The 12,186-nt window shown below is 46.4% G+C and overlaps 1 protein-coding gene across 1 annotated transcript in view; it reads right to left on the bottom strand.

Annotated features, from left to right (window-relative positions):
• Window positions 1-6,898, bottom strand: part of LOC147683721 (ceruloplasmin-like) — a 427,036-nt gene extending 420,138 nt beyond the window's left edge. Inside the window, exon 1 of the mRNA XM_086944094.1 lies at window positions 6,731-6,898. Coding sequence (XP_086800220.1) covers window positions 6,731-6,888 — 158 coding nt within the window. The 5' untranslated portion in view covers window positions 6,889-6,898. The remainder of the gene's footprint in view (window positions 1-6,730) is intronic.
• Between the last annotated feature and the right edge of the window lie 5,288 nt (window positions 6,899-12,186).

Raw genomic sequence — 12,186 nt, 5'->3', positions numbered from 1 at the left:
GCATCTACTACTCAAAAGGGAGTCCCCGGTCTAACCCATACCAGCACTCCAAGCGCATACGCCGAATAGCCAGTAGCATACAATTGACCCCTCCAGCGCCTATTCAGCAGGGTTATTTCGGAGGATTGCAAGTGTGTTTCCTGTAATAGGGCTACCTGTACGTGATGTCGTTTGAGATAGGAATAAATGAGATATCAGCGTGATGGACTATGGATGGCCCTTACATTCCAGATCCCAACCTTAATAGATGCCATAGGAGTAGAAAGGGTAGCAGCATAATCAATCCAGGCGGGGAAGAAGGCAGAATTGGGAAGCGCATGCATGCAGACGTGAGGCCAGAATCTATCTCTCCATATCAGCTTATGTCACAGGTTGCCCAGATCAGCAAGTAAAACAGTACATTATAAAGATCAGAGCAAATAGCAGCTATAACAACCAAAGAAACAAAGCCATACAAATTACAAAGCAATTGACAGCCATAAAAACGGAAAAGAAATACCAAAAGGACGAATATGCAACAGGCAATCGTCCAAACGAGGCATGGAAACATCATGTAATCTCTATCTAGGGGGATGAGCTCCGTGTCGCAACCTTTAAACGTCTAGTGAAAAAAGAAAGGGGGGAGAGTCTTCCCGGAGGCCCCCACTGAAGGTCAGCCCATCATGAACCCACCCGGGCAATACCCACCAATAGCGCCCCACACATCCATCATGAAAGAGATCACGAAGCAGTGCACACCATGTTCCATCTCCTGGATATAACACGCATGGCGACCCCATAAAAATAATGAGACAGTGGAGCATCAAATTGTACAATTATCAAAAACATTCCACAATGACATACAACTCACAACCATATACTTGCGTGCGTATGCATCAAGTCTGAAGGGAACAGGCAAAAATGTAGACAATAGTAATCAAACAATATTATCGACAGTCTGTGGAGCGACAACCGGTAGATCGTAAGAGTCCTGCGTGGTGAGTGGATCATCCAAGAGGTCATCAGAATCGCTGCCTTGATTTTGCAGGCTAGTGACATATTCATTACCTTCCATTTGTGACCCTGTGATGGTCGCCACGGGTTGCAGAGCGTCTCGTTGACCACACAGTACTTGGTCCAGGTTCGGACCCGCTACTTGTGCAGACTGCAATTTCTTCGGCTTCTTCCCCCTTGTGCACCGGCGACGAGATGTTTCACTGACAGGATTATTCCTTGGACGATCCGGTAGAGACGAAGTCCCTGAGGGGGAGTTGGTGTCAAGCCAACCTTCAGCTTCCTCAGAAGTGGTGAAGAAATGCATCTTGCCTTTGGCCACAACTCTCAAGCGCCCCGGAAATAACAGCGAATACTTCAAGTCATATTGTCTGAGACGCCTCTTCACTGCCAGGTAAGAGTGTCTCTGTTTCTGCACTTGGATTGTGTAGTCAGGAAAAAACATAACTTTTTGGTTGTCCACTTGAATGTCGAGCAGTTTCCAGGTTTCCTGCAAAATCACGTCTCGGTCTCTATAATTCAGCAGCCTAATCAAGAGTGGTCTAGGGTTGGACCCCGTCGGCAAGGGCCTGGTCGGCACCCGGTGCGCCCTTTCCACCACAAAATGCAGGGACAGGGATCCTTCCGGCAACAGGGTGCACAGCCAAGTTTCAACAAAGGCTACAGGCTGCCTCTGATCCTTGCCCTCCGGCAGACCCACCACTCTCACGTTGTTGCGTCGGGCCCGGCCTTCGGCATCCTCCGCCCGGTCCTCAAGGAACTCCACCCTGTTTAGGAGCTGCTGTATGTGCCTGTCCACCCCCAGCACCCGTGGAGTCATCTCCGCCGTCGTGGTCTCCAGCGCCTCCGTGCGGTCTGTCAATTTGCGGTGATCAGCGTGCAGAAGGGTCAGGTCAATGATTGCCTTATCTATTTTACCTTCCAATGTCACACAGGTGTGATTCAGTGTTTCCCCTAGCTTCTCCACTGCCGCTAGGACTGCATCCAACTTGCCGGACATAACAGCCAGCAATTCTGATTCCGCCATTTTCCCTGCTGCTGCTCTCGTCTTAGGAGCTGGGGCCGGTGTGTCAGGAACGTCCGTTTTGAGGCGCCTGCCTCGCGACATCTAGTCCAGCGTAACTACGTGCCGGGCCTGGCGCACCCTAGTCAAGGAGCCAGAGGGGGGCCAATGATAAACAGTTAGGCCCATGCACCACACTCCAAGGATCACCGCCAATACCCCCAAACTCGGTGGTCGCTGCCATGTCACCACCTCCGCATCACTCTTCACCAGCCAGAAATGGCCCTGCAGCAGTCAGAGTTCCCATATGTGTTGCAGGAAAGTGCCAGTGCTACAAGGCCACATCACTGACATCGCGTAGGGCACACCGGCACCTGGTCAGCCCTCATCTCAGCAGTCCAGGCCCCCCCTTGCACCCACAGTGCCCCCACATAGTTGCAAGGCTCAGCTCCGGCAATGCAGTTTGCCACCTTCTTTTCTGGTTCTCAGAAACAGCCGCTTGGCGCCGCCACTGTTCGAGCCTCTGCCGTGGCACAAAAGGCAGATCCTGCTGTGTAGGTAACTGTCGCGGGGGGCCCCAGCAGTCCCCAACGTTGGCCGCCCACTGCAGCGCGACAAGCACACAGTCCTGGTGTGTCACTCACCAGAATCCGCCTCAGCAATTTCAATGCGGCAGGGAAGCAGGCCGGGGGGAACATCTGGTCTTCAAGCTGGGCAACAGGTCACCATTAAATAGGTCCCAGGCAATGCAGGCACATTATGGTGACAAGAGTGCTGCTCCACCACGTACCTGGGCTCAGTTTAGGGCACCACAGCGTGCCACCCTCTTATCTAATGCCTGGAAATAGCTGCTCCGTGCCTTCACTTTCCAAACCATTGCTGCTGCACAAGAAGGCAGATGCCGCCACGTGGACAGCTGTCTCGTGGGGGCCCCAGCAGTCTCAAACGTCGGCCCTCCGCAGCACGGCACAAACCCACTCCCGGGACCTCACTCACCAGGGCCTCGCACGGCGAGCACACCGCCACAGGGGAGCAGATCGGTGAAGTGTCCGGTTTCCAAGCAGGGCCGCAAGTCACCACTGACTTTTCTGGGTAATTCAGGCACAGTATGGGGTCAATCGTGCAGCTCCCGCAATCCGGACAGCAGCCGCCAGTGTTGAGCGCGTCACTGCGTGAGGCCCAGTGGGCGGGGTCAGACCACAGGCTCGTATGAGCCCTCACACCAGTTCAGCAGCACCCCACCAGGCCACAGGAAATTCCACAGACCCCGGGGAGGGGGGGGAGCACCACATCTGTTTGCACAGGAATTCACAATGGAGCCCCAAGGTGGGCACAGCAATCATCAGGTAAAGTTGCAGCGTGAAAAAAACGCGCTGCATACGGATAATAGGGGCTGACACGGGAGGCCTCAGGCGGAGCCCTAAACCAACACATCTTCCTCCATTCACCAAGTAGCCACGCCCCCAGGATGAAATTTACAAAAAACAATTTGATGGACAGAATGTAGATCAATGTCTTACATTCACCCCAGTACAAGGATCTGGGCCTAAATCCATCGTTTTTTGCACTCCACACCACCCAGGGTTAGATAATGGCTTTATGCAAATCAGCTCTGACCCTGTGCCCCATGGGAACAGTCCAGTCCGAACTACACAGCCATATCTTTCCCAGACCGGAATCAAGCATCCGAGGACCGGACCGGTTTCGAGGTAACACCTCTCATCAGCCCGGCTAGCTTGACTCCAGTGGTGTGGAGGCTCTGGGACCCACGTCTGAGCTACCCCAGTACACTCAGGGAGAAAATTACAAAAAACAATTTGATGGACAGAATGTAGATCAATGTCTTACATTCACCCCAGTACAAGGATCTGGGCCTAAATCCATCGTTTTTTGCACTCCACACCACCCTGGGTTAGATAATGGCTTTATGCAAATCAGCTCTGACCCTGTGCCCCATGGGAACAGTCCAGTCCGAACTACACAGCCATATCTTTCCAAGACCGGAATCAAGCATCCGAGGACCGGACCGGTTTCGAGGTAACACCTCTCATCAGCCCGGCTAGCTTGACTCCAGTGGTGTGAAGGCTCTGGGACCCACGTCTGAGCTACCCCAGTACACTCAGGGAGAAAATTACAAAAAACAATTTGATGGACAGAATGTAGATTAATGTCTTACATTCACCCCAGTACAAGGATCTGGGCCTAAATCCATCGTGTTTTGCACTCCACACCACCCTGGGTTAGATAATGGCTTTATGCAAATCAGCCCTGACCCTGTGCCCCATGGGAACAGTCCAGTCCGAACTACACAGCCATATCTTTCCCAGACCGGAATCAAGCATCCAAGGACCGGACCGGTTTCGAGGTAACACCTCTCATCAGCCCAGCTAGCTTGAATCCAGTGGTGTGGAGGCTCTGGGACCCACGTCTGAGCTACCCCAGTACACTCAGGGAGAAAATTATAAAAAACAATTTGATGGACAGAATGTAGATCAATGTTTTACATTCACCCCAGTACAAGGATCTGGGCCTAAATCCATCGTTTTTTGCACTCCACACCACCCTGGGTTAGATAATGGCTTTATGCAAATCAGCTCTGACCCTGTGCCCCATGGGAACAGTCCAGTCCGAACTACACAGCCATATCTTTCCCAGACCGGAATCAAGCATCCGAGGACCGGACCGGTTTCGAGGTAACACCTCTCATCAGCCCGGCTAGCTTGACTCCAGCGAGGCTCTGGGACCCACGTCTGAGCTACCCCAGTACACGCCCCCAGGATGGCACCGTGAATGTGGTAATAAAGTATACTTTCATTCAACACAATGCAAGATACCTTTTTGTATGGCATGTCAAACAAGCACCACTAAAGAAAATACGTAGCAAACACACAGGGGCAAATTCACAAGCCTTATCGCCAGAGGGACCTCGCCTTATTCACAAGGCAGCGTTAAGCCACTTAACATGGCTTAACGCTGCCTTGTGAATAAGGCCCCCTTTCAAGCTGTGTTTAGCGTGAAAGGGGCATGCAGTGGGTGTTGTGGTGGCCGTTCCACCGCAACACATATTGATTTTAACACTGTCTCCTATTCACAAGGGCAGCGTAAATAGGAGGTAACGCCAAAATTAGGACCAGGAAATCCCTGATATTAAGTTGGCAAAATGAGGAGAAATGCCTAATGTCTCCTCTTTTTCTTTTTCCATGTGTGCTGCATTGTGCAGCGCACTTGGAAAATGCAAAATGCCATGGTTTGTTTATGTACAGGAAATTGTCCCTTCCTGTACATAAACAAACCTTTTTTGTAAATGCTGTTTTGTAACTTACATGTGTGCTGCATGAAACATCACACATGTAAGTTACAAACTGGCATTTTAGGTTTGTTTATGTGGAGGAAGTGACACCTTCCTTCACATAAACAAAACTCCCTGCTTGAAGACACCCTAGCACTCTGGGGCAAGGGCGCCTGTGTTGGCGCTAAGTTGTGAAACTTAGCGCCATTGGAGGGGGAAACGCAAGGCTGCACCATATCCTTGTGAATATGGTGCAGCCTTGTGTTTCCGAAGTGGCTGAGGAAGGCGTTAAGCCAAGAAGGCTAATAGTATACTGTGGTGGCTACGAAGGACTCTAACAACACCCACATTACCACACTACAAACCGTATGTCACACTAGAAATACACACTCAGTCACCCATGCACATCATAGGGAGTGACGCGCTACCTGCCTGCAGTGTACATACTTTAAGGCGTCATCAAGGGTATAAAGTGCTATATAAATGCAACTGTAACGTTATCGAACAGCGGTTCTTAACCTTCAGACGCAGGTGGACCCCCATTGAGTTACTACTGGAAACTGAGGTCCCCTGTCCAAACATTTTCTACAATTTGAATCTCAAAACAACACACAAAAATAGATAAAGAAGTGTACATCAAACACGCTAATTAAGAAATACTTCATTTCATTCCCAAGGAAAAACATAAACAAAAATCAGAACTATAATTGTAATTGAAACGTTGCCGCATTTAAAAATGTGGGTTTATTTCTAAAAGATAAAGCGATATGCTAAACTGTAACATGTCATTTATCTTTTTTAGTCCCTAATCCATGTTCATTTTATTTCAGCGCGTGCCAGAGCATCAGCTGATGCCACCAATCCATAGTGAATTCTGTTGGCACTACTTGTGCTTGGCGCATGAATCAAGCTACAGACCCCAACTTTATCATTAGCATTCAGTTTGAAACTCAGTGCAGCATTTTGTTTTTGCTATGTATAAACATAACATTCTTCAAGTTTCTAGACAGCTGCGGACCCCCTGAGTATCCCATACATACAGGGGTAAATGGACAACATATTAAGGACCACTACTCCCAATGCTAAATTTGTGCTGGTGTTTTCCGGTGCTCAGCACCGGCACTTATTTTTAAACACTGCACATACTTATGAGAAACCACCACATTATGGTGCAGTGAGGGTATTTTTAAGGAACATTCATTAGTGGTACATTAAGCTATTTGATATATGCTAAAAAAATTATAAATGTTTAACTTAAACAAGCAGTTTAAAGTGACGGAGGTTGTGCTGGCTGCCGTGGGCCAGAAAGAAATACCTTGGGCCCTGGCACTTACCTTTTACAAATATACAATAAAAATATTTTATAACAGTAAAGAAAGCACCGTATTCGTATTGAACCGTGCACAATACTTGTAATTTAATGTCAGGCAACAGCACACACTTACTTCTCTTTCCAGATGGGTTTTCCCGAGATCACGTTCATCCCAGTGGGGCAGTAGTCCCAAACAACCTCTTTTATCCCAATGTAATAGACCCTCTCCTTGGCCCATGCTTGGGAGAGCCAAGCCAGCAGCAGCAGACACGTTGTTCGTAGCTGCTTCATGTTCCTGGTGTGGTCGTGGAAGCACTGGGAAACTTCCCAGGCTCGGCTTCTTTTATACTGCTTGACCCTTCACTCGATTCTGTGATCGCCAGAGGGCACCATCGGGTGGCATGATGTGACAGTAAAGTCTCTTGAGAACACGAGGAATATCATTCCTGGATGTCTGGGCAAGATGCCAGCTAATTGGCACCGCCTTCTAAATTCAGAGACTGCTGCGGTTTTGTGCATATCACATCAATCAGTTTCCCACCACGTGGCGAGATGGTCTTCTGGTGTGGAGAATTGGTAGATAGGTAATGTCCACATGAATCTCACACCAGACTTAAAGCACTGATTTATTGTAGAGCATAGTCCGTTTTCTCCAACTGGCATTTCCACAGTGGGTTGTGGCGCCTTTGGAGGCTGGTGTGTAGGGCAGGGGCCTCTGCCACTTTCTCTAGCTTGACCAGCTAAAGTAGGAATGTATTTCTGAAAGACGACCGGGCACATGCATCAACCTATTTAGGAAGTGCAAACGGTGCGAATCGGTAAATTCGGCCGTTTGCGCTTCCTAAATACGTTTTTGGGATGCATGAAACAATTTTTCAAAATTCACTTTTTTTTCCATTTCCTAAAAATGCGAATGCATTTAAGGAATCGCATTTGTGCGATTCCTTAAATGCAATGCATCAATTTTTAAAAAAATGTGAATTTTGAAATAGGAAATGCAAATTAACACGAGGTTGACCCTCGTGTTAATTTGCGAAATTCTTTAAAAAAGCACAAAAATGCATTTTGGAAAGTGTCATGTTACAGACATACATGTCCTTAGGACATGTGTGTGTGAAACATGCACTTTAAAATACATTTCAGGGGTGCAGGGGGGGGTCCTTTGGACCCCCCTCTGCACCCTTGCAATGCATCAACAAATTGCGAATTCCAAAAAATAGAAATGCAAAACGGCATTGATTCCTATGGGCTTCTAGGCCCATAGGAATCAATGTAATGCCATTCCTTAATTGCGATTCGCAATTAAGGAATCGCAAATTCCGAAAATTAAGAAATCCTAAAAAAAAATAGGATTTCTTGATGCATAGGATTTTGCAATTCCTAAATTGAATTGCGATTCCTTAATTTTCGCAATTTAGGAAATGCAAATTCCTACAATGATGCATGTGCCCATAAAAGTAATAATATCCACACCTGGAGGATGTTCTCCCAGGGTGGGTGGGTCATTATTGTTTAAATGTCCATCAGGTGTGTCCTGGCGGTGGCAAACAGGAAAGAAAAGGCATTACATGTCCAACTTAAATAGGATGGACATTGTAATGTCCTCCTACTTCCTTGGGCCATCAGAGAAAATATTAAGTCAATGGATCGAACGGGGCCCCATAGAGTGAACATTTAAGGCCTGCCCATCTCTAAATGAAGCTGTGGGTCCCGGGCTTGGCTGGCAGGATACTCCGCTGCATTTGCGATGAGGGACCCTGTCCACCAAACTCTAAATCAGACCTTTAAATACACAAAAACATGCTCACCTGTTCCTCAATTGGAGTGAAACAGAGCCTCATTCAACACTGGTAGAGATTTCATATGCATATTAGAATCCTCAACTTTCACTAACACTCTACACATTTTAGTTTTAATTCAGCTAAAGAGCTGAACAGTTTTTGAGTCAACCATCTAAAGAATCAGGGGCCAGATGTAGGTAAATCCCATTTACCGATTTTAAAATACCGAATTATACCAATTCGGTATTTCAAAATCGGTAAATGGGATGTAGGTCCCAACATCTGGATTCGTTACCGAATCCTTAACAATTCATTAATTACCGATTCAGTAAATACCGAATCGGTAATTAATGAATTCACAAGGGTGCAGGGGGTGTCACTTTGACACCCTCTGGCACCCCCAAAACAGGCACAGGTGCCATGTGGCAGGCATACCTGCCCTAAGGGCAGGTCTGCCTGTCACATGACATAGGTGTGCATGCACACCGGAATCGGTATTTTACCATCAAATTGGTTTTGATGGTAACATACCGATTCGTTAAGGCTCCTGGGACTCTGAAGAGTCCCACCTACATATGGGTGGCTTCACATCGGTAAATTTACCAATGTTTTATTTTACCGAATCGGTAAAATTACCGAATCGTTAATTTTACCGATTCGGTAAAATATTGCCCCCTACATGCCAAATCTTGTAAACCGGTCGGTAACGGCCGAAAATACAGATTTTCGGCCGTTACCGACCGACCGACCTACATCTGGCCCCAGATGTACAAAGATTTTGCATTGGGGTTGCAGCACTTTTTTGAAGAAGCATTACGCCAAATCCTTTTTGAGATTTACAAAGCCTCGCAAATTTCAAATTGTGTGGCTGTATTAAAAAAAAACACACACAATGCAGTGCATAACACCGCCTTGCGTTACTTGCATCAGGGAGCATTCCAAGAGCGGTGCATGGGCATTCCTGTGCATCCACCCATGGGTTTTGACACAAACCTAAATTTACAAAATGTTGTAGACCCATAATTGAGGCAAATTCCTACTTTTCTCTGAGGCTGACATAACAAGGGGAAATATCTTTATTGACCCTTGTCATTTCCTCTTTCCAGCACACCTGGAGAGTGGAAAAAGCCTTAAATGGCAGTTTTTGTGCAGGAACATAGCCCTTCCTGCAAAAAAAACGATCCTGACCATAATTCAGGCACCCTTTAAAAAAAAGGTTGCTTGCATTGGCGCTAGGCAGCCCCAAGTGCACCAGTGTATGGCGAGAGAACTGTGCCCATATGCCTATGGGGTGCCGCACAGACACCCCTGGGCCATGTAGACCACCCCCTCAGCAGTACGGAACCCCGCAGGGCTTTTAGAATCCTTCCTGGGGAGGGGGACCACCACCTCCCCTAGGGATCTTGTTAATTAAAAACAGTTGACCTCGAGGACCGAGGCCAAACCCTTTTTGAAATAAAGGGAGGGGAAAAAAAGAGAGGGCCGCTTGGCCCCCTCCCCCATTCAGTTGTAGCCTGGCTCCTAGGGGTGGGGGCCACAGGGCCGAAATTGGCTCAGGGAGGGGGCCGCGAGGGGGGGGTGAGCAGGGCTGGCCAGTCTATATTTTGATCTGGCCCCCTAAAACAGATGGCCCCTCAGATCAGTGAATATGTTTACTTGGGGCTGAACATACAGAATGCTGAAACATGCAAGGCTTAGCTGGGCAGCTAATTGTACTGAAGACAAAAAGGCTGTGTTTTTCTCATTTTTGTGGCTGGCTCTGAGGAGTTTTGTTTCACTTTCACTGCAGGGGAATGCGTGCGTTGCTGGGCCTTGGGACAGGAGAAGCAGTCCTGCTTCAAACCATGGGAGTCTGCAAGTGCTTCTGGGTGAGATGTAGGATTGCAACTTTGCCACCTTTGCTGAAAAAACATACAGGTCTAACTGACAACAAAACATGAGGCACCCAACTTCACACAGGGAACTGCGTGGAGAGGCTGCCCCTTCTCTGGCTGAAAAACAGTAGGAAAACACTGCTAGATGGCCAGCACAGGGATGTGCAGTGCGATCAGAGATGTTTTGAGGAAGGCATGACGTTTGCGTTGTAGTGACATGCGTTGAAACGACATGCATTGCAGTGACATGCGATGTAATGGCTGCGTTGTAATGGCATGCGATGTAAAGGATGTTGCGTTATAATGTCTGAGTTGTAAAGGTAGTGCGATGTAATGACTGCGTTGTAAAGGTTGCTTCCCTGTTTTGAGGCCCATTGTTTGTTTTTATAACACTTCTGCCGTCTAATCGTGGTCTTGTTCTCTATATAAAATTTTTAAAATGGTGAATAAACTCTGACATTGACAAAGACCAGGGGCTGAAAGGCGCCTGTCAGTTTGTCATGGACAAACAAACTACTATTATTAATAAATACTCCAGAGGGCGCACATTTCCTTTGGGGAGAGAAACGATTTTAACACGAGACCTCCCTCGTGGGACTGAGCACTCCTCATGTCTGAGAGCGGCGGCTTTGAGACATAAACAGAAAACATGAAAAATAATATATACATAGATATCTTTATTCAATTTTATTGTAAAACCGTAAAAGCACGTCAATTTACAGTACATTTAGTCAATACATTTTCAAACAGGTAGTGGGGAGGGGAAGGAGGAGAAGCAAGTTACACATCGGGTGCTCCTAGTAAAATATCCTATTAGAATGCATTATGTCTGACACTTTTTCCTTGTCCGTCAGTCATGATAACATTCCCCACTGGCTGTTTTTTTTGTAAGTAACTGTAGGCCTTACAATAGCATTCTATTTGGTATTGTGCTTATGCTATTATTTAATAAAGTGCCTAGTGCTTATACATTTAACACATCTATGAACAATTCATATTAAAATTAGAATATCTATCTTTATATATAAAAACAAATGTATGTCTGTCTGTTTGTCCTTTATGCATTACTACACCATTCATCCGATCGGCATGAAACTTTGGGAAGTTGTTGAGTACACTCCTGCGAGGGTTTTGGCCAAAAAATAAATAAATAAATAAATACAAATAAAAAATTGTTAAAAGTTGTTGAGTACACTCCCGCGAAGGTTTCTGGCAAAAAAAGAAACAAAAAAATGTGCTAAATATCGGCCCCCCGGCCCCCCAGCGCCCTCATAATCTTCCCAAAACTGAACGTTTACAGTTTCCGGTGCGACTCGCTTTTGCAATGACCATCAACAAAGCACAAGGACAATCGCTGCAAGTATGTGGACTAGATTTAGAGAATCCATGCTTCTCACGTGGACAACTGTATGTGGCCAGCTCACACGTCGGAAAACCTTCTGATTTATTCATGTATGCACCAGACGGAAAAACAAAAAATACTGTGTATCCACAAGCACTCGAATAAATATGTTATGTTATGTTATTAAGTCTTTTGTATCGCGCTCTGTTACTACAAAGTATCGAATTAAAACAACACAACACTTTAAAATGTTTTCCATATTAAAATGAATAAGTTTCAATAAAAATGACACAATGTAAATTGAATGTTATCATAACAAGTTTCCTTAAATTTCCTTTCTTCTGAGATCACAGCAACGCGCAATAGGTAAGCTAGTATACAATAAAATCACAATTAATCTTACCATCACAAATACATAAAAATAGCAGCATAATTAGTTGAGCAATATATATATATATATAAACAGTCCCAGTGTGCTGAAAGCACTATGCGCACTCAGTAGTAGAGATGCCCAGTTTTTTCTTTATTCCTCAGTCAACGTTACGCGTTTCGACACCAAAGTGTGTCTTGCTCACACGTTACCCAAACAAAA

Source organism: Lissotriton vulgaris, chromosome 11 (genome assembly GCF_964263255.1).
Source record: "Lissotriton vulgaris chromosome 11, aLisVul1.2, whole genome shotgun sequence".
NCBI classification, from domain to species: Eukaryota; Metazoa; Chordata; class Amphibia; order Caudata; family Salamandridae; genus Lissotriton; species Lissotriton vulgaris.
The sequence above is the reverse complement of the archived record's forward strand: the minus strand, read 5'-3'. Positions and strand labels throughout refer to the sequence as shown.